The 19,156-nt window shown below is 54.0% G+C and overlaps 9 protein-coding genes across 9 annotated transcripts; 5 read left to right on the top strand and 4 right to left on the bottom strand.

Moving 5' to 3' along the window:
* Window positions 1-93: 93 nt before the first annotated feature.
* On the bottom strand, window positions 94-1,466 carry N7510_006834 (NADH kinase POS5; the record flags this gene model as incomplete). Its single annotated transcript, XM_056978759.1, has 4 exons — window positions 94-861; window positions 912-1,140; window positions 1,188-1,302; window positions 1,355-1,466. The coding sequence occupies 4 exons, from the start codon at window positions 1,464-1,466 to the stop codon at window positions 94-96; spliced, it is 1,224 nt and encodes a 407-aa protein (XP_056831802.1).
* A 441-nt stretch (window positions 1,467-1,907) lies between these two features.
* Window positions 1,908-3,232, top strand: N7510_006833 (lysophospholipid acyltransferase family protein; the record flags this gene model as incomplete). Its single annotated transcript, XM_056978758.1, has 2 exons — window positions 1,908-2,779; window positions 2,836-3,232. 2 exons carry the CDS (start codon window positions 1,908-1,910, stop codon window positions 3,230-3,232), a joined length of 1,269 nt encoding a protein of 422 aa, XP_056831801.1.
* A 422-nt stretch (window positions 3,233-3,654) lies between these two features.
* N7510_006832 (putative RNA polymerase II transcription elongation factor (Ctr9)) lies at window positions 3,655-7,290 on the top strand (the record flags this gene model as incomplete). Its single annotated transcript, XM_056978757.1, has 2 exons — window positions 3,655-4,503; window positions 4,552-7,290. 2 exons carry the CDS (start codon window positions 3,655-3,657, stop codon window positions 7,288-7,290), a joined length of 3,588 nt encoding a protein of 1,195 aa, XP_056831800.1.
* A 346-nt stretch (window positions 7,291-7,636) lies between these two features.
* N7510_006831 (uncharacterized protein) lies at window positions 7,637-8,922 on the bottom strand (the record flags this gene model as incomplete). The annotated part of the gene is made up of 3 exons (XM_056978756.1): window positions 7,637-7,671; window positions 7,726-8,031; window positions 8,157-8,922. The coding sequence occupies 3 exons, from the start codon at window positions 8,920-8,922 to the stop codon at window positions 7,637-7,639; spliced, it is 1,107 nt and encodes a 368-aa protein (XP_056831799.1).
* A 1,507-nt stretch (window positions 8,923-10,429) lies between these two features.
* Window positions 10,430-10,723, top strand: N7510_006830 (uncharacterized protein; the record flags this gene model as incomplete). The annotated part of the gene is made up of 1 exon (XM_056978755.1): window positions 10,430-10,723. The coding sequence occupies one exon, from the start codon at window positions 10,430-10,432 to the stop codon at window positions 10,721-10,723; it is 294 nt and encodes a 97-aa protein (XP_056831798.1).
* Window positions 10,724-11,157: 434 nt separating this feature from the next.
* N7510_006829 (uncharacterized protein) lies at window positions 11,158-11,699 on the bottom strand (the record flags this gene model as incomplete). The annotated part of the gene is made up of 2 exons (XM_056978754.1): window positions 11,158-11,530; window positions 11,599-11,699. The coding sequence occupies 2 exons, from the start codon at window positions 11,697-11,699 to the stop codon at window positions 11,158-11,160; spliced, it is 474 nt and encodes a 157-aa protein (XP_056831797.1).
* A 1,239-nt stretch (window positions 11,700-12,938) lies between these two features.
* N7510_006828 (uncharacterized protein) lies at window positions 12,939-13,292 on the bottom strand (the record flags this gene model as incomplete). Its single annotated transcript, XM_056978753.1, has 1 exon — window positions 12,939-13,292. One exon carries the CDS (start codon window positions 13,290-13,292, stop codon window positions 12,939-12,941), a length of 354 nt encoding a protein of 117 aa, XP_056831796.1.
* A 649-nt stretch (window positions 13,293-13,941) lies between these two features.
* Window positions 13,942-16,307, top strand: N7510_006827 (uncharacterized protein; the record flags this gene model as incomplete). Its single annotated transcript, XM_056978752.1, has 2 exons — window positions 13,942-14,437; window positions 14,491-16,307. The coding sequence occupies 2 exons, from the start codon at window positions 13,942-13,944 to the stop codon at window positions 16,305-16,307; spliced, it is 2,313 nt and encodes a 770-aa protein (XP_056831795.1).
* A 527-nt stretch (window positions 16,308-16,834) lies between these two features.
* Window positions 16,835-18,253, top strand: N7510_006826 (splicing factor ESS-2 family protein; the record flags this gene model as incomplete). Its single annotated transcript, XM_056978751.1, has 1 exon — window positions 16,835-18,253. One exon carries the CDS (start codon window positions 16,835-16,837, stop codon window positions 18,251-18,253), a length of 1,419 nt encoding a protein of 472 aa, XP_056831794.1.
* Between the last annotated feature and the right edge of the window lie 903 nt (window positions 18,254-19,156).

Raw genomic sequence — 19,156 nt, 5'->3', positions numbered from 1 at the left:
CGCCCGACCATGGACCACGAGCTAAATAATCACCAGTATCATTTATTGACGATTTTACTCCCTATGGACTATTTACATCGGACTATTGAACCATTACTCCTCGCCAAATGCATGGTTGAACTTCAACAGCCCATTCAACCCACCGACCCAGCCCTCATGCGCCTCGCCGCCCATACTGCGCCGCATCACGCTGGGTACGCCGCCGTGCCACTCATTCTTGCCGTGCCGCATCTCCTCATTCCACACTCGGGCCTCCATGCCGACCGCCATCCCTTGGCCCAGGTTGACGCCGTCCAGACTGACCTCTAGCTCCCGTCCGCGGTTCTTCTCGCTGAGCCGCAAGGTGATGGGTGTGCTGGAGGGCAGCACGAGGGGCCGGAAGCTGAGACTGCGTGCGCAAATCGGCGTGAGGAGAATCGAGGGCACCAGCGGGTGCACAATGCTGCCGCCACTGCTCAGGCTGTAGGCGGTACTCCCCGTCGGCGTCGAGATGATGATGCCGTCGGCCACCGCCTCGGTCAGGTACCGGCCCCCGACGTACACATCCACCACGGCCAGGTGTGGCTCCTTGCCACGGTGGATGAGCAGCTCGTTCATCACGTAGACCCCCTGGCCGTGGTCGGTCTTGCCGCGAACCGGCGTTGTCTCCTCCCCGTCAGCAGTAAACAGCCCGACCTTCAGTCGGTTGCGCATCAGGATGCGGGCTCCCCGGGTCGAGCCCATTGACTTGCCCCGGACGGAAGACCAGCCGGTAGGGCCCATCTGCAGCTCTTCTTGGGCCGCAGTCTTTTCGGGGCGGTCCAGTACGGGTGCCCGGTCCCCGCCGCCAGCCCCGGACATGTATACTTCCCGAAAGGCCCGCTTGAACTCGGGGAAGTTCCATTCACTCAGGAATCCCAATGTTCCCATACTGAATGACAAGACCGGCGGGACGTTGGAGCAGGTCGCGAAGAGCGAGGATGCGTGTAAAATCGTGCCGTCTCCCCCAGGGTCACAGTGAGGTCGATCTTATCATGGAAGGCAGTCGGGCGATCCTCCAACGAGGCCGAGTAGACGGGGAATGGCAAGGACGAATGGACTTCGTTGGCGGTCTTGGATTCAAGGACCACGGAGATGGACGGGTACGTAGAGGAAATATGACTGGACGAGGGTCAGAATCATGCGCCATCCAGAGAGGTCACACATACCGTGCAAACTCCACGAGGGAATCTGTCACCGCCGGGGCACAGTCCTTTCGCACGATCAGGACATTGCGCAGTGGTGCCGGCCACTGCAGAGAGAGCAGCTCGCCCTCGTGAGATTCTAAAGATCATCAACGCTGCATTTTATCCGGCTGCGACAGGTTCCCACCTACCTTGGTACTTGGGAATCAAGCGCGGCGCTAGAGACGCAACATCTTTGATCTCGTGACGCCGCGCCGATGTGGAGAAGGCGCGCACTCGGAGGGAGTGAAGGGCGCGCTGCATAATGATTGGGTCATTCGTGGAGAGAGCGTTGGAGAGGCTGGCGCTCAGCGCCTGGTGCCTGATGCTGGTAAGCTGTAGGGGTGGTTGTTGAGTGGAAGAGCTGTGAGCACCGGATAGATCACCGCCTTGGGGCCCTCTGACGTGATTCGAGGTGCCCGCGAACGGGAGGATCCCGTGCTCTCCCCCACATCTGCTGGTACTTATCTTTACTCTCGACACTACCTACCGAGGGTAGGATGTACTGATGGCTTGGTGATTGTCCCTCCGTGGTCGCTCTCCGAACCCTCGTTTCCTACATCCGCCCCTTCCGGACCGTGTTACTGTGGGTTGGTGCCCGCCATGACGACCTCGTCCTTCGACACTAGGCTGACATCGTTTCAACCGTTTCTCTAGATAAACAAACCATCGACTGTGCACAATACCCTCCCTCCCCCCTCCGCCATGGCTCCAGCAGAGGGCCAACAGGTAGAGTCACCGGCCGTCAAGATAGACGCCGGTCTGCTCAAGAAGCTGTCCAGCAACCCTCCCACGGAGCCCCGTCTCAAACATGGCGTCCCCATGCAGGTTCTCCGCGCGTTGGCGCTGGGAACCTGGCTCAACTGCTGCTGCATCGTGATTTTTGCCACCCAGCTGGTTGGGGCTCCGCTCTATTTCATCAACAAACACCGCTACTATTCCTACATGGCATACACCAAGGAGTGCTTTGGTCTGGTCATCACCGCACTCACCCAATGGGGTGCCCCGACCCTATTTCGTGTGAGTGGTGATGCAAGCGTCCGAGGTCAGCTCCATCTTACCAAAGATGGTCTGCTGGAGACTCGCTTCCCTGAGCGTTTGGTCTTAATCGCCAACCATCAGGTCTACACCGACTGGATTTACTTGTGGTGGCAGGCATATACCAATCAGATGCACGGGCGTCTCTTCATCATCCTGAAGGAATCCCTCAAGTACATCCCGGTGATGGGGCAAGGTATGATGTTCTACGGCTTTATCTTCATGGCCCGCAAGTGGGAGTCCGACAAGCCGAGGCTGCAGCATCGTCTGGAGAAGCTGAAGACCCTGAAGACCCAACAAACTGGATCAGATACTAGCAAGGCGCAGTATGATCCCATGTGGCTGATGATTTTCCCCGAGGGAACCAACTTGTCCATCAATACCAAGCGGCGGAGTGATGAGTACGGCAGGAAACAAAGCTTCCCTCCGTTGAGACATGAGATTCTGCCCCGGTCGACGGGTCTCTTCTTCTGTCTGCAACAATTGCGAGGGACGGTCGACTGGGTGTATGATTGTACCATTGCCTACGAAGGACCTCCGTATGTTTTGTTTCTCTTCATTTGTGTATTATGCTAACCGCATTTCCGCTCTCCAGAAAGGGCAGCTACCCCGACAAGTACTTTACCCTCCGCTCCACATATGGGCAAGGTCGCCCACCAACCTCTGTCAATATGCATTGGAGACGCTTCGCAGTCTCGAACATTCCTCTTGATGACCAAAAGGAATTTGATGAGTGGCTGAGAGACCGATGGACGGAGAAAGACGAGCTCCTGAACCAGTATTTCGAGACTGGCCGATTTCCGTCCGCCCTGGCCGGCACCATTGAGGCGACAGACCAGTGCTCGGATGAGCAACGGGTGGCTGCCTCTGCTGGATTTGTCGAGTCCAATGTTCGTCTGCACCATATAAGCGAGCTCATTTCCATCTTCATGGTGTTGGGCAGTCTTGCATTCCTGTGCCGCATCCTGGGGTCCATGTGGTCGAAGCAGTAGAGACAGTGGCGGTGGAGACACTGTCGTTTAATACCTAAACTTGGCTCTTTTATTGGAAATGACTATTATATTATTTTTAAATGACTCTCTTGAATGAATGATCAATAATGAGAATGATGAACTTTAGTCCTGTGGCTGTATAGTTGTTGTTCTGCCTCAGGCACCCGCCAGCCACAATGGCAATTCTCATTGACCATTCATTCACCTCCGAGTCTCTCCCGCGCGATTTCCTTCCTCCTGCGATCCACGACGCCCCATCCCTCACCACGGCGGATCGTCAGCACCCGGCCTCTTCAGTCTCATCTCCATTCCATCAATCACCTGGCCTGATCATGACCTAACCCTCTTCGCATCCGCCCATCCCCGTCGCATCTGAGTGACCTATCTTGCCTCCACCTCCCTTTCGCCGCTCAAGTCGCACCATGGCGCCTCTCCAGAACGGCCATGCCAATGGCTTGAACGGCGATCCTCTGCCCAGTTCCCTGGCCAACCTTCGGTTTTCGGATATCCCTGACGCCATCGACATTCCCGCGTCCAGCTTCGACAGCGAAGTCGAAGTCAGCCTTCTCGATCTCCCCGATGACCCAACCGAGCTGTGCACCCTGCTGGAAAACGAGCGAGCGGCCAAGAACTTCTGGGTGATCATCGCACTCGCGTACGCGAAGCGAAAGCAGCTCGATCATGCCATCGACATCTTGAACAAGGGCCTGGCGTCCGTGGCTCACGGTGCCACGAAAGAAAAATTGGGACTGCTGGGCTGGGTCTGCTGGTTGCTCATGCTGAAGAGTCGCCAGGCTCCGCGTGTTCCGCCGGAGGGTGAACTGTATACCGAGGCAAAGACCAAGGACTATTATCTGCAACTCGCGACATCGACCTTGAACGAGGCCTCGCGCCTGAATCCTGCATATCCGCCCCTGTTCCTTGCGCGCGGTGTCTTGTGTCTCCTCCGCGCATCTCTTCACCCGCCTCGTCCTGTTCGGCCCGGCACTGTCGACGCCTCGGAGAGAATGGAGGCCCTGCGCCAGGCTTTGAAATGCTTCGATGAATCGTCCAAGGCCTTCGGCGGCCGGAATATCATGGCGACCCTGGGTCGCGCTCGAGCACATTACATGATGGGCCGATACCAGGAAGCCCTCGAAGGATACCAAAAGGTGCTGAGGAAGGTGCCTAACCTAGCCGACCCTGACCCGCGCATTGGTCTTGGTTGCTGTCTGTGGCAGCTGGACTTTAAGGAGCAAGCGAAGGTGGCTTGGGAGAGAGCTCTCGCTTTGGTATGTCTCCATGGTACCTTTTTTACTGAACAATGCTCATAAAAGCAGAACCCCGACTCCAAGGTTGCAAACATTCTCCTCGCCGTATACTATCTCTACGACAGTTCTCGCCGCGCAACCACCGACCCGATGTTCGGTTCGTTATACAAAGTGGCCATGACCCAATACACACAAAAGTCGTTCAAGCTGGACAAGGAATATCCGATGACCTGCGCCATGTTCGGCAGCTACTTCCTTCTTCGCAAGTCCTACGCAACCGTGGAGTCTCTCGCGCGCAAGGCCATTGAACAAACTGATGTCATGCCCATCGCCAGTGACGGCTGGTATCTCCTGGGACGAAAGTCTCACTATGAGAATGACGGAGCGCGCGCTACAGAGTATTACAATCGTTCCGACCAGGCCCGTGGTGGAGGCGACAAGGGATACCTTCCGGCCAAGTTTGGTGCAGTCCAGATGCAAATCACGAACAAGGATTTCGACGGCGCGAAGTTCCGACTCGAAAAGATTGTCCAGCAATCGAAAAATCCGGAGGCGAAGATTCTGCTCGCCGCGCTTCATGCAGAAGAAGTCTTCGCTGTGCAAAGGGCTGGCAGCAAGGAAGACAAGTCGGCCGAGGCGAAACGAGCAATCGGACTGTTGGAGGATGTGCGCTCGATGTGGAAGGATGAGAAGCAAAAGCTCTCTCCTGACGAGTCGGTCTTGGTGTATCTTTCTCGACTTTACGAAAGCACCGCGCCTGATAAGAGCATGCAGTGTCTTGAACAGCTGGAGGAGATCCAACTGGCCGCCATTCCCGAGGAGTCCCGGCCCGAAGATATCGAGGATGCGGACGAGTTGAAGGCGTCTCTTCGCGAGATGCTCCCCCCGCAGCTTCTGAACAACATGGGCTGCTTCCTGTATCAACATGAGAAGATTGCTTTGGCCCGTGGGATGTTCCAGTCTGCTCTCAACGCGTGCGTCCGTTCGAAGGAAAGAGACGAGGGTGCCGACAACGACGCTTTGGTTACGACCATCAGTTACAACCTTGGGCGGACGTACGAAGCAGCTGAGATGCAGGACGAGGCAAAGAAGGTCTACGAGGGTCTGCTGGAGCGGCACAGTGACTACACGGATGCCAACGCGCGTCTGACGTATATCGCGCTGCGCCAGAGCCCCACGGACGAGGGTCCGAAGAAGATGTCCAAGCTGTACGAAGTCGACTTCTCCGACTTGGAAGTACGGGCGCTTTTCGGCTGGTATCTCAGCAAGTCGAAGAAACGTGTAGCCAACCTTGCCGAGGACCATGAGCAGCGCCATTACAAGCACACACTGCAGTATTACGACAAGCACGACCGTTACGCCCTGACGGGCATGGGTAATGTGCACCTTGTCTCCGCTCGCGACATGCGCCGCGAAACAGACGCGGAAAAGGAGAAGCGTCGCAAAGTCTACCAGCGGGCTGTGGAGTTCTTCGACAAGGCCCTGCAGCTGGACCCAAAGAATGCCTATGCCGCCCAGGGTGTTGCCATTGCTCTGGTCGATGACAAGAAAGACCTCAGCGCTGCGGTGCAGATCTTCTCGCGCATTCGAGAGACGATCAAGGACGCCAGTGTCTACCTCAACTTGGGACATGTGTACGCAGAGCTCCGACAGTACACTCGGTCTATTGAGAACTACGAGATAGCCTTGGCCAAGGATCGTGCCCGCGATGTGCAGGTTCTAACTTGTCTGGGTCGTGTGTGGCTTCTCAAGGGCAAGCAGGAATCAAACTTGATCGCGATGAAGACGGCCCTTGATTACGCCCAGCGCGCTCTGTCCGTCTCGCGGGACCAGCTTCATCTTCAATTCAACGTCGCCTTCGTACAGAACCAGATCGCTTCGCTGGCGTACGGTCTCCAGCCTACGCAGAAGACACTCCAAGACGTGCAAGAAGCCGCCGACGGCCTGAAGGAAGCTGTCGAGACATTTGAGCGCATTTCCAAGGAAAAGAACCCACCTTACCCCGGTGCTGCGTTGGAGCAGCGGGCGAACATGGGTCGAACGATCAGCAAGCAGCTCGAGCGCGCCATGCAGAGCCAGAAGGAGTATGAGGAGAAGAATGCCACGAAGCTGCAGCAGGCGCGGGAGGCCCGCGAAGCCGCTATCCGCCAGCGCGAGGAAGAACTCCGCAAGGCGCAGGAAGTCGAGCTCGAGCGCAAGCAGAAGGTGGCTGAGGAGCGCCAGCAGATGGTCGAGGAGGCGCAACGTCTGGCGACTCGGCGAGCTGAAGAGGACCGCGCCCGCGAAGAAGCCGAGTTGACGGCTGACTCTGAGACCGGCGAGAAGGTCAAACGCACCAAGAAAAAGAAGCCTGCTGCTGGCAAGCGCAAGAAGAAGGACCGCGATGACTTTGTTGCGGATGATGATGATGACGACGCCAACAAGGCGCGCAGTGCCTCGCCTGACTCTGACGGCGAGACTGCTCCGAAGAAGCGCAGACGCCTAGAACGCCGGTCTGGCGGTAAGGCGCAACAGAGCAAGTACAAGAGCAGCGAGCGAGTTGTGGATTCAGATGAGGAGGAGGAAGCTGCGGGGACTCCTGACGAGGACAAGGATGACTTGTTTGGAGAAGATGATCAGCCGATGCAGGACACTGATGAAGGCGATGTTCCGCGTCGACGTGGCAAAGCATCTCGCCGCATCGCCGATGATGAAGATGAGGATGAAGATGAGGAAGCCGAGGCGCAGGGTGACAAAGAGGCTGCTGCGGGCAATGATGAGGACCAAGATGCAGACCTGTTCGGAGATGATACAGAGATGCAGGAGTGATTTCTTTTCTCTATTTGCGAGGCGTCTAGGAACGAATCCCCGTTATATTGATATCGCCTTTTTTTTATTCTCTCATTCTGTTTCCAATTCCAACAGAAGACTTGGATGACCGTGTATTTTTGCAGATGATTTTCGAGTGTGAAAAATATTAAAATATCCCCTATACTGGACGCAAGTACACTCCATACTGTAGCGGATCAAGCCTCATCTTTCTATAACATCCCCTGCTCTAACATATAATTGGGGCGCCCAAGCCCGTATCCAGAATGACCTTGCTGGTATGTTACCTTTCTCAACTCAGGTGGCTCACTACTCCCATATGAGGACAGACCGTGGTATCGCGCATCTAAGCCGCTTCTTCAGTGGCATCCTCTATAACGGCTGCGGGAGATTGCAGTTGAGCTAGATATGGATCCACAAGTTGTTTACACACACCCCAGATTCGACGACGGTTTGCCACGCCAATAAAGGGCCCCTTTTTACCAACTCGAGGGGTTGTGATGCGATCTGCCCACACGAAGAAGCGTCGTAGTGACTTGTCACGGAGCGCATCGGCATTGGAGCTAGTGGTGCCATGCCCATCGTCGTTCGAGTCGGTTAGATTGCCCAGAAAGTCGTGTAGCTCAAAGAACCATGGCATGGCTTTCCCAATATATCTCAGCCACAAGGAACTGCTGCCATCCAAGGCGCGGTGAACGTGGGGGAAGCGTTCAATAGGCTTATAAGGGAAGAAGACTCGAGCTCAGAGATGACGCTCAACAGCAACTCAAAAGGTAGTTTCGCAAACAGATCATTGTTGTCTTCTATTTGAGCAAATGGCGTGGCAGTCCCAGTAAGAGGTGGATTGTCGGCATGGTGCCACGCACTGAGAATCATGCTCTTCACAAGCTCGTCATCTCGGGTTGGGTCTGCGATGAAGAGTTCCTCGCCTGGCTTGGACTCCCAGAACTGCTCATCAGGGGGCTCCGGGTCTCCGTAATCTATGTCTAGACGAGAAGAAAATTTGCCGCGTTCATGTAAGATGGCGAAGAGCGTATCTTTATCTAGGTCCAGAGATAGTGGTATCCAGCTTCCATCAACGGATACGGGTGTTGCCCCAGAACCACTCTTATGGGCCACTAACAAACGGAATAGGTCAAGACACTTTGGATGGAATGGGTAGACAGGGCTTTCGCCGGTGATACAGTATGCCGAAAAGAAATCATCATCGGGGTAGTTTGGGTCGTCTCCAGCGTCAACGCGAAGGCCTCCGTAATCCTCACTAGTGCCGATACCAGAGAGGAATGCTTTGCTCGGAGATGACTCGGAATTTAAGCCCAGGCACTGGAGGTCCAGAGTCCACGTTGACTCTTCCTCGGTGATAACATTGGGGTCGTACCTGTGGTCTTCATCGAATTCGTCCATGCTGCTTGCATCATTCTTGTCTTCACTTGACTCTTCATTGTTTTCATCAAACTCCCTGTGCAGCTCTTCCGGAATTGGCGCACCCTCTCTAGTGAGCTTTTCAATCTGTCGATCGGCCGCGGACAGACGGCGAGCTCGAAGAAAGCGGGCTGAGCGTGGTTTTTGAGATATCTTGCCGCCGAAGAAGGTCGAGCCGCAGAGGGCGCAATAGTAATCCCAGGACCCCATAGTGCTGGAGCTTGTTCGCTCAATGGCAAGGGGTCGGTATCCTGTCTAGGCAAGAAGAGACGTCAAGAGAGAGCGCGGGAGCCTGAATACTAAACATGGGCTCCGTGCCCCCTGGCCCACTTCTATATTCGGCGCTAGTAGTGACCTTGCCATGCTCGGGATTCCGGAGAGAAGAGCCCTAATGAAGAATATAGGGATTTTCGCCTCGTGCCTTCGTTGCTGATATTAGTAATACTTACTCGCCTACTAACTCCGCTTCTTCTTCAGACTACTCGTTCACAGAGAGATGGTGTTGTCCGACCCCGCTCTTCCTTGGCCTGGTCTGTAGAGGTTAGTTTGCTAAGTACCAAACCAGCAGTTTGTAGGACGCATACCTTTGAATAGTCATATGAGTACTGGCGCATCCCAGGTTGATGATTCCATAATCCAAGATTTGGATCTGATGAGCCTGTTTATGGAGATCAATTTTCACTTTAAAATAGGAAAGAGGTAATAGAAACCTATCTCTCCAAAAGCGCCTTTGTCGATGATTCAGTGAGGCATTTAATACACAATATTTTTAGCCGATTGAACATTTTCACATCGTCCAATCTTTCATATTTGTTTTGATCAAGTTCAAGTTTCGAAGACAATAAACATACGGTTTCCCTTACTTATTTTAATTCGCATCGTAGACAGCATATATGTGACTGTTCTGATAGATACAGTAAAACTCAAACGTAGAACACAATATCAATGCATTGGTCAGAAAGGCAATAACGTCGCCATGTGTGAAGACAACACCCAGACACGCAGTTTACCCAACTCCGCGAAGTTGTCCGCATAAATCTATCTCGTCACGTTTTCTGCGCGTCGTGGAACCCATGGTAGTACGAGCTCGACCATGCCCTCGAGGCTAGTCATGAGTCTTGGTTGTAGATGGCAACAGGCTCCAAAATGAAATAACCGATCTTATTTTCTCACGAGGGCGGTTAGACTTGATTATCCTTCTATCCTTAATGATTAGAGGTTACCTGACGTGTTAGACAATCTTTTTCGGAGGTTCTTGTCTATTTAAGTCGGAGATTTCTGCGGAGGTTTACCTGCTTTGCCGGTCGGCCTACTCATGGTCCCCAAGTCTACGGTGCGCGCTGCTGGCCCGCCACTGAGCGAAGCGAAGATCATGACTTATAATCAATATTAGAGACACGCATCAAGGCACGTAATCCGCGGTGGGCCTTAGCTATCACTAATTGATTCTATACGGGGGGAAGAATAGATGACCGACATTTCGCAATTGTAATTACTGACATAGCCGTAGGTATAGCGCCAGTAATCTTTTATTTACGTCTTGATGAACTCAAGGCATAACCACTTTTCCCCATCTTTCCTTCCCAACTGCATCATTCCCTAGAAGTATCTCAGACACGAGTATGCCTTGTCGCATGCCCGCATCACGTTCACCAACCTGCCCCCAAAGAAGAACAGGGATCCAAACAAGGCACGGCCCGCGCACCTTCGCCCCCAGATGACGGTATGCAACCAATCCAGTAATAAACAAAACCTCAAGACGGACTCAACATTTCCCCCCAATCTCTACAATAATTATTACGAGCCCGGCCTTTTACTGCGTATGCAGGTACAACCCACAGTTCAGCACGCCACAAGCAAGGCCCCCGATGCAGGCCGAGGTTCTAGTGGGATTCTCATGCACGGTCAGTGGAGGGCCGTGCAGGGACCGTGCCGTCCTCGCATGAAGGGGGCGGGTGGGATGCAGGGCACCGTGTTGGCTGTATTTGAAGTGCTTATCGGTTATTCTTAGAGATTTTTGAGTTCGGGTTTGATGAGGGCCATTGCTACTTTACCACCCCCCCCAGCCAACTGTAGGAATAAATTAATGGGTACGGAGTAGTGCGTATACAGTGGTACTGGACTTATAAGAGAAGTGTTTGATTCTTAGGATTAGGGTTTCGAGTCACGTGTGTTTTATGAGAAAAAGGATAGTAAAAAGTACGAGTACATTACCGCATACCCAATTCGGTAGGTAGACTCTAGGTGTGGAGAGTTGCAAATGACCTGTAGAACCTTGTCTCTCCTCTCCCGTGCTTTCCACAAGCACTAATGCTGAAATATGTTTCGCTTGTATTCCGCTGCAGGATAGCGATTTCCCCTACTTTCTTTGTCAATTAGCTAATAGTATATCCTCAGGCTCTAAATCCATCATGCATCACGCTACTATTGCTACCGCTCCTAGGGCTACTGTGCCCCTCGCGGCCCCAGTCGCCAAGCAGGATGGAGTTTATCAGCAACATGGGATCGGCCGCCACCTCGATTGCCAAGGACTTCATCCCGCGTGTTGTTGGCAAAGCTTCCAACGCTGATAATCTGTTCAATGTCGATGGCGGCAACATCATCGGCAAGCGTCACGTCGGCTTTGTCCTGGAATCCCTCGCTGATGCTCTGGGCGTGACTCTTGATGAGTTGCTCAAAGAGTTGGTCTCCACGGACAATGTCATCATCCCAAGCAACGATGATGCCCTTCTCACCCTGAACGGCGCTGGTCGCGGTGGCGCCAACTCGGCAGGCAATGTTTTTGCTGAAGGGTACAAAGCCCTTGCGCTTGGGATTGCTGGTTTAGGTGTTGGCGGCGCTACTATGGATGTTTATGTGCCAAATTATTACCTCTCTGGTTCCTACCTTGCGCGGACATCAATTCCATCTGGCGTTTGAGGTTGGGGGAAAGGGGATTCTGGATGTACGGTAAATTTAATCGGCTTGTCGAAGTCCCAATCACTCATTGATATTGGAGTTTCGTATTTTTTTTTTCCTTTTCCCCCGCAAGAGATAATAACCAGCGCGAAATAGTACAGAGTCTTTTAGGCTAAGATAAGACAACCACGAATCTCCGCACAAAATGCCGGCATTCCACCGAACCCTGCGAGATTTGTTCGATGCAGTTTCCCAGAGCGGGAATCGTTTATCTCCCCGCCGATAGAGTTCCACATAGTTCCACGACTGTTTTGCTGGGGGTTTACATACGAGGGACTCGGACGCAGGAATTGGCACAATTGACCCGACTAGTTCATCTCACGGGTAATTGTTTTTGGCAGCCTCGTCGTTAAGCGATGATGTAGACATTAATTCATACTTTCGCGTTTAATCCCGCCAAGTCAGGTGCTCGCATTACTATATTTTGCATCCGAGGCCGGCCCCTTCCCTCCAACAGGGCACTCGAGCAGGATTCGGATCATTGGAAGTTGGGGCTGGATCTGCGTGTGCCTGGCCGTGGGTACTCAGGGTTCGATGGAGGGCATGAGAGTCGCGTAGACAATCGGCGCCCGGGAGGGCGTCGAGATAGCTATGTGGCTGTTTCTCCGTCATTGAGGATTTGTTAGGTGTTGCCCTGTGTGCAGGATTTTGCCTTTTTACGGGAGTATCGGCAAGGCTGTTAGTTCGTTATTGTGGACATGACGTTGCCGCCATTATTCTTGCTAGGCCCCCATGGGGAAATAATAACAGATCAATTGAGATGAAGAAGATCGATCATGACGATTGTCGTGCATCCATCACTATGTATTATTAGCCCCTCTCGCAGACAATCGCATTGAAAATACATCTTCCATCCTGAAGGATTCTTTGCGCCCGCCGATACTCGTTCTTCATTATTGCGCTTGGGCCCCGTCGCTCTCTCTTCCCTGCATTTGGGGACCTGAACGGTCGGGGAGTGCAAGCCCGAGAGGACCTGCTGGGAAAAGTCGGGCCACTAGGGAGCCCGGTCAACACCCCGGTCAGCCCCCCGGTCAGAGGATACTTACCTAAGGCTCCACGAGGTCTAGACGGCGCGATCGTCAGGAGTCGTCGGTGTATTTCCATCCTGAGACACTGGCGTCCTTTGTTGATTTTTTGGTTCCCCGGCCCACTTCGGGTCTCTCGCACCATCTGCTTGTCAATAATATGGTTCACGTTGGGTGTTGAAATCGGGCCTGACCAGTGGGCCTGCTCCACCGGAGTTCGTTTTTCGAAAATACCGTTTGACCTCAGGGGTCGCAGCAAGCATTGGCACGAGCACGAGTCGCCGCACCCGAACTTGCAGGAGATTGGCTAAGAACTACCAGGGTTGCGCCGGTGAGTCCCGAATATGCAAAATGCTCCTGGCGGGACAAGAATGAGATCGCCGAGCTCCAGGCGTGGATCTCAAGATAACGGTAGCCTCCGAGATGGAGTACAGGTTCATACTGTTGTGTACAGAAGGTTCCGTTTGGTTGGAGCCCAGAAGTGAAACCCACCGCGCGGCGGGCAACTGCCGGGTCGCACATTCTGGTTATTTTGTCAAACCGGTGCTCCACTGCCGGAGATGGTTTGCGATCTGTGACACGACGGAACCCGGCCATCATACCATGGAAGAATACAGATGTTGCGCTCGAGGTTCCAACGCGGGGAAATCTCCGATGGTCTCAGAACGCCCACGGGTTGAGGGTGTGGAGGAGATGTTTCCAACGGCGCAACGATAAGGCCCATCTTTGACTAGCCGGAGAGGGAATTACCCAGTGCGGAGAAGAACGTTTAGGAGAGGGTTAGTGAGTGAATCTCCGTCCCAAACATCGAAGGAAGGGGACAGGACGAAAAAAGCCCCTTCAAAACGGGTCCATTGCACGATCATCCTTACTCGACTAGGGCAAGGGCCAACCTCCACACGTTCTGGCGCCGCGCTACTCAGGGCACTAGGCACAAAAGGAGTTTCGGTTCCGGGTCGCTGGGATGGAATGAGTTGGGGTGGTTTCGTTGGAACAATAGAGCAAAGCCCTAACTAAAGTGGAGAGGCATAACGGCTCGACACTGCTGTACTAACTAGTTCTGGGATCCCCCTGAAATACATACTATTATTCCTTTCCTCTTCTTCTTCTCTTCCTTCTACTACTATCTACAACCACTCCTACTACTAGCAGAGACCTCCATTCATTCGGTCGCTCATTATTATTACTATTATTATGTTGTAGCTTCTCTCCTTTCTCTCCCACTTCGTCCCTCCAGGTCATCACGATGCACCACACTCAAATTTCCATGATGTACTACCGGGGCGGGCCCCCATTGACCGACGACGATGCCAGTAGCGATCCTCCATCCACTCGCTCCTCCAACGATCCTCCAGAGCATGCTGTCCATGTGCGCTCTCGGTCGACCGCGCACACACAAAGCAGCCCGAAACGCCTTTCTGTCTTTGGGGGCCGCTCAAGAAGCAACACCACCTCCACCTCTACCTCCGAGCGTCGTTCGCCAAACAACTCCATGACTTCTTCCGAGGGCTCCTCTGGCTTCCTTCCAGACGAACGCACCGCTTCTGCAATGGGCGTGCGCCCCGACCACCAGCAGCACCGGACATCGAGGTCCTTCCTGGCCCGCTCGAGCCGCATGCTCCGTCGTCAGGGCAGCAAAGTCAACATCGTTGCCACACTGGACGAGGAGGAAGAGATGGGACACATGCACGAGAGGACCGAATCGCAACACCGTCACCACCGTTCACGGCGGGCGAACCACCGTAAGTTCCTTTCTCCCCCGGCATATCTCCCATAAATCTAACAAGCTGGAAAGATGAGCAAATGAAGAGCCTCATTTCCGACCCATTCGACTTTCATCATCTCACCCATACGAGCCCGGCACAGTTTCCTTCCCTTGATCAGACCCGGGAAAACGACCTGATCACCGAGTTCTCGGTCATCCGCGCGTCTCAGCGCGCACAAACAGATCTGAAGGGCATTCGCGCCGAAGACATTCATTTCCGTAACTTTTCTTCAGACGAATTGGCCGCGTATGGCACGGCAACTACTGTGGACGGCGTGGCTCGCAGTCCGCCAGGTTCCCCTGAGATCGGCAGAACCAGCCCATACCGTGGGGGCCATACGCGGAGAGAATCTCGCGCCAATGAGAACTTCTCGCGTCCAGTCTCGAGATATCCCCGGTCCTGTCCCGCCACTCCACCACCTGCGGTCGCCCTTGATCTGCCTCCAGCCACTGAGGAAGCTGAAGAGCAGGAAGCCGAGCCTGCACCGCGCGCTATCGATGAAGTGCTGGGCCTCGCTTCCGCGAAGACGTACCCAGAGTTCATTCATAACGGAGAGCCATCATCGTATCTCGCAGACGATGTGACCGTTAGGACCTCATCCAGCAACAGCCACTACGACCTGGCCGATGTTCCTGAGGAGGAAGAAGCAACTCGCATGTGGGACAGCCCCGAGTCCAGCCTTGGATACTCCCATTCTCGCTCGGTCTCCCATGTGAGTCCACCTGTGGCCGACGACCACGCACCCCGGATGGCTGCTCCCAAACGGCCACTGTCGATCTTCGTGGCCGAGGAGCTGTCGCGCAAATTCTCGCAGGCGCTGGGCTCGCCGACCCTACCCGAGAACCAAGTCCCACCTCGACATCAATATGTGAACCACCAGGGGCCAATCCCCCGCAGCGTAGGCCAGTTCTCGTCCGAGGATGAAATGTACGATTCCTGGGACGCGGACATCGACTATTGCTACGAGCATGCGGCCGAGTCCACCTCCGACTTCGATTGGTCGCGTGTTTCTCAGGATGAGTCGCAGCGCACGCAGGTTGGAGGGACCGAAAGTCCGTGGCTGGCAGCCCCGTCCAGTCGATACCTACAACCAAGCCCGCTGAGTGAAACTACTCTTGCGACCCCGGATTTGGCCCCCTCCTCCGCACGCTCCGCACCTTCTCAACAGGCGGTCACTCCGTCTTCAACCGAGTATGAGCAAGACTTAATGGTGCGGAGTGCGGCGGACTATTTCCACCAACCTGTCAGTGCCTCGATCCTGCCGTCGGCGCTGGGCAAGCAGATCACCCACGAGACGCTGTATGAGGATTATCTGGCAGCTGATTCGGAATCAGATCGGCACTTCCCGTTTCAGGGAATAATCACCTCCGCTGAGAATCCCGTTTCTTCTCCGCGCAGTAGTTTCTCGCCGATCAGCAAATGCAATTCCCAAGAGAGCCTGATGCTCTCCCGCGCCGCGTCGATCGTGCGTAAGCACCGCTCGTCGGTCTCCACGACCAGTGTCCCCGAACTGGTGCACAGTCTCAGCAACAGCCGCGAGCTGATGCCGACCGAGCGTACGGGTGGCGGCGAGATCGTGGTGTGCCCTGCCAGCCGCCCGGACTCATCCTCGCTCCACCGCCAGACGAGAAGTCTGGCCGAAGCGCATTTCCTGCTGCAGGCAGACAGCAGCTCATCTCTCGAAGGCACCGATACCACCCCTCCTGCGAGTCACGATCGGGCCAAATCTACTTTCGAGGTTTCTAAGCCCCCCGGCGGACCTCCGGTGGTCCCTGCCAAAAACCCCAATCGGAAGAAGACCCGCACCACCTCCTACTCTCTTTTCCCTACCGCCAACGCCATCTAGGCTTATCTCCTTTTCCTCTGCCTTTCCATGAAGACAAAAAGTCTTCTGTTTTCTGACCTTTCTACTCTCACGCTCACTCAACCACCCTCGCTTGACCCCCACTATAGAATCATCCACGAGTCCACGATTTTTTGTTTATCTACTGTCAATCTTTGTGCATTTCCTTGTCATCTATGGGTTGGTTTTTTGTACGCCGGTCTATCAGTTCCTGCTGTGGTCGTTCTCTCATCTTGGTCGAGGCATTTCTCAGCGATTATTGGACAATTTTGGTCTGGTGTTGGTTTTCTCTTGTTTATCCTGGGGAATGTGGACTCGGAATATATAAAAGAGGGAATGGAAAATCCTGGCACGTTCGCTTCTCCAATATTTTTTTTTGTTGTTGTAGCTGTTCTGTCTCTGTATACAACATTACCTAAGCCACAATCATCACCTGACTCTTATCTGTCTAATCGCCCCATACTTAAGTCTCTCGTACTTTCTTTTCCATCACCTCCAGCTGGTCTGACCTTCGGTCTCACTGACCAGCCATGACGTCTTCTACACCATCACCACAGGCGCTGGTCAAGCGGTCGCAGGACAACCAGCTTATGCCGCCGCCACCACCTCCGAAACGGATCAAACGCCCCGCAACCGTCCTCGACGAAGATATCTACACCGACGCCCTATCGCACATCATCGCCCGCGACTTCTTCCCGGGTCTGCTCGAGACTCAGACTAAGCAAGAGTATCTTGATGCGCTGGAATCCAAGGATAAGAACTGGATCACGAGCGCGAAGAAGAAACTCGCTGATGTCATGCGAACACCGACTCCTGGCAGCAGAACACCAGCTCGCACGCCACAACCGCAGCACTTTGTTGGGGGGACTGAAACACCTCGCGGCTGGGGAGGCGAGACTCCCATGTCCGTTGCATCAGCCGCACCAACAGAAGAGAAGGTGCAGGATAATATTCCCGATGTATCGAATTTGGGATTGCTTGCATTTCAGGCGAAATACACCAGTGAAGACAACGAGTCCTTCAACAAGGTCCTAGACAAGCAGAACGCAAAGAAGCGCGAGAAACATGCCTGGCTGTGGAATCAGAACAAAATTCCATCGGCCCGCCAAATCGCTTACCACCAAAGTGAACGAAAACGCATCATTGCTCAGGGCGGGGACCCGGAGACAAGTCTGATCAAGCGCGGCGACCAGCAACAGCAACCGGCTATCAAAACGGACCTGGATTCCCGTCCCGCTAGACCGGATGGATGGGATGCTCGGCCGGATAACTCGCTCATGTTTCTTCCGTCTTCGGTTGAGGATACACATGAGACGATCCGGCAGAAAGCAGAGGCGGCCTCACGAGCGGGACCTAAACGGGTTTTATACCAAAATACACGGCTCGTCGACCAGGATGCTGCTGCTGCCGCGGATGCAGTCCCGCCGTCGCCGTCTCTTTCTGCCATCCAAGACGCTATCGCTGGCAGACCCCGTCTCAGCGAATCGGAAGCTGCCTCCGCCGTTCCAGGAGGTGAAACTCCTCGAGTGAACGGCTACGCCTTTGTCGACGAAGACGAGCCCGAGCCTGAACTAGCTGAGGCGGAAGCAGACTGGCGTCTTCTGGGTGCTAGTACAGACTCAACCCCCAATCCCTTCCAGCTTCGCGAAACCCGCAAACGCGAAGCCCTGCACCACAGGATGGTGGACAGAGTTGCGCGCAACAGACGCATTGAAAAGGTCGCCAGATCCACCAAGACGCCTGTGTCATCTACGCCGCGCTTCGCTAGTAGCCCACGAGTGGACTTTGGTCTTCGCGGCACTCCAGGTGGTAGTGGTGGACACAACCAGAAGATGCTCACTCCTGCGGCGCAGAAGTTGCTACATCGTGTCGGTGGGAGTACCCCGCGGACGGCGGGGGGCAAGTCGGGTGAGAAGAATATGTGGACGCCTACCCCGAGGAGGAAGTGATGATGCCGCTTAGCTATGCGATCCGCAAGCTGCTTTCCTCATAACCTTCAACCTTCGTGCTGTCTATCATCGGCAGGGGAAGGGTATTTGGTCGACGCCAGGGATGCAGGTTTTTTTTATTTATATCTTTTAGCGAGTTTGATGATGCATTACGATACCACGGTTGTTTGATGGCATTTGGATGCCACTTTTGTACAATACTTATACCGTGTTAATGACCAAAGAAATATATCGGTCCATTTTGGCCTGGCTGTTAACCATATTCATGGCGAACGAAAACGAAGAATTTTGTAGGAATAAGGTGCTGTTAGGTTCGGATCGGAACGAACAGGAAACTCGGGAATGAACCTGGATGAGCAATGCCGAACATGCCGAGTTCTTCATTCAACGTCAATCTATCGGGCACGTACACCCGGCAACACTCCAGGAATTGGCATCCATTAAAGTATGCACCCGTTTTCTGTGTATGCACCCAGATCCATATCTGTCTAGACTGAAGATATGACAGGCCTGGTGAGTTCTGGACTCGGGACCTCTCAGGACGATGGGCTAATGCATCCATAGACTACCATCTACCTGGCTGCAAAACAACATCCATCTATCCGAGCGGAGTACCAGTTCATGCAGAATGAGTGTCGACTCTACTACAGACAAAGAGGCTGAGGCTGAGGCTTCATCTGCTTCAAAGAGTGCCACTCACAATCTCTCAACACCAACATCGACCTCAATTCCAGTCTCAAACTATACCTCCTCTATATTGACAACCCTCCTCTCCCCATTCACTTCTTTAATTCAATCGTCCCAACACCCGACCCCATCATCTCAAGATCAATCCCAAAAAACCTCCCCAACCCAAGACCAAGAACCAACCCCTCCACCCCCCAATCCCAATCCCTCCTCTGC

This window comes from Penicillium lagena (genome assembly GCF_028827675.1).
Source record: "Penicillium lagena strain IBT 129212 chromosome Unknown utg000005l_segment0_segment0, whole genome shotgun sequence".
Taxonomy (NCBI): domain Eukaryota; kingdom Fungi; phylum Ascomycota; class Eurotiomycetes; order Eurotiales; family Aspergillaceae; genus Penicillium; species Penicillium lagena.
Note: the sequence above shows the minus strand (reverse complement) of the source record. Positions and strands in the feature narration are given on the sequence as shown.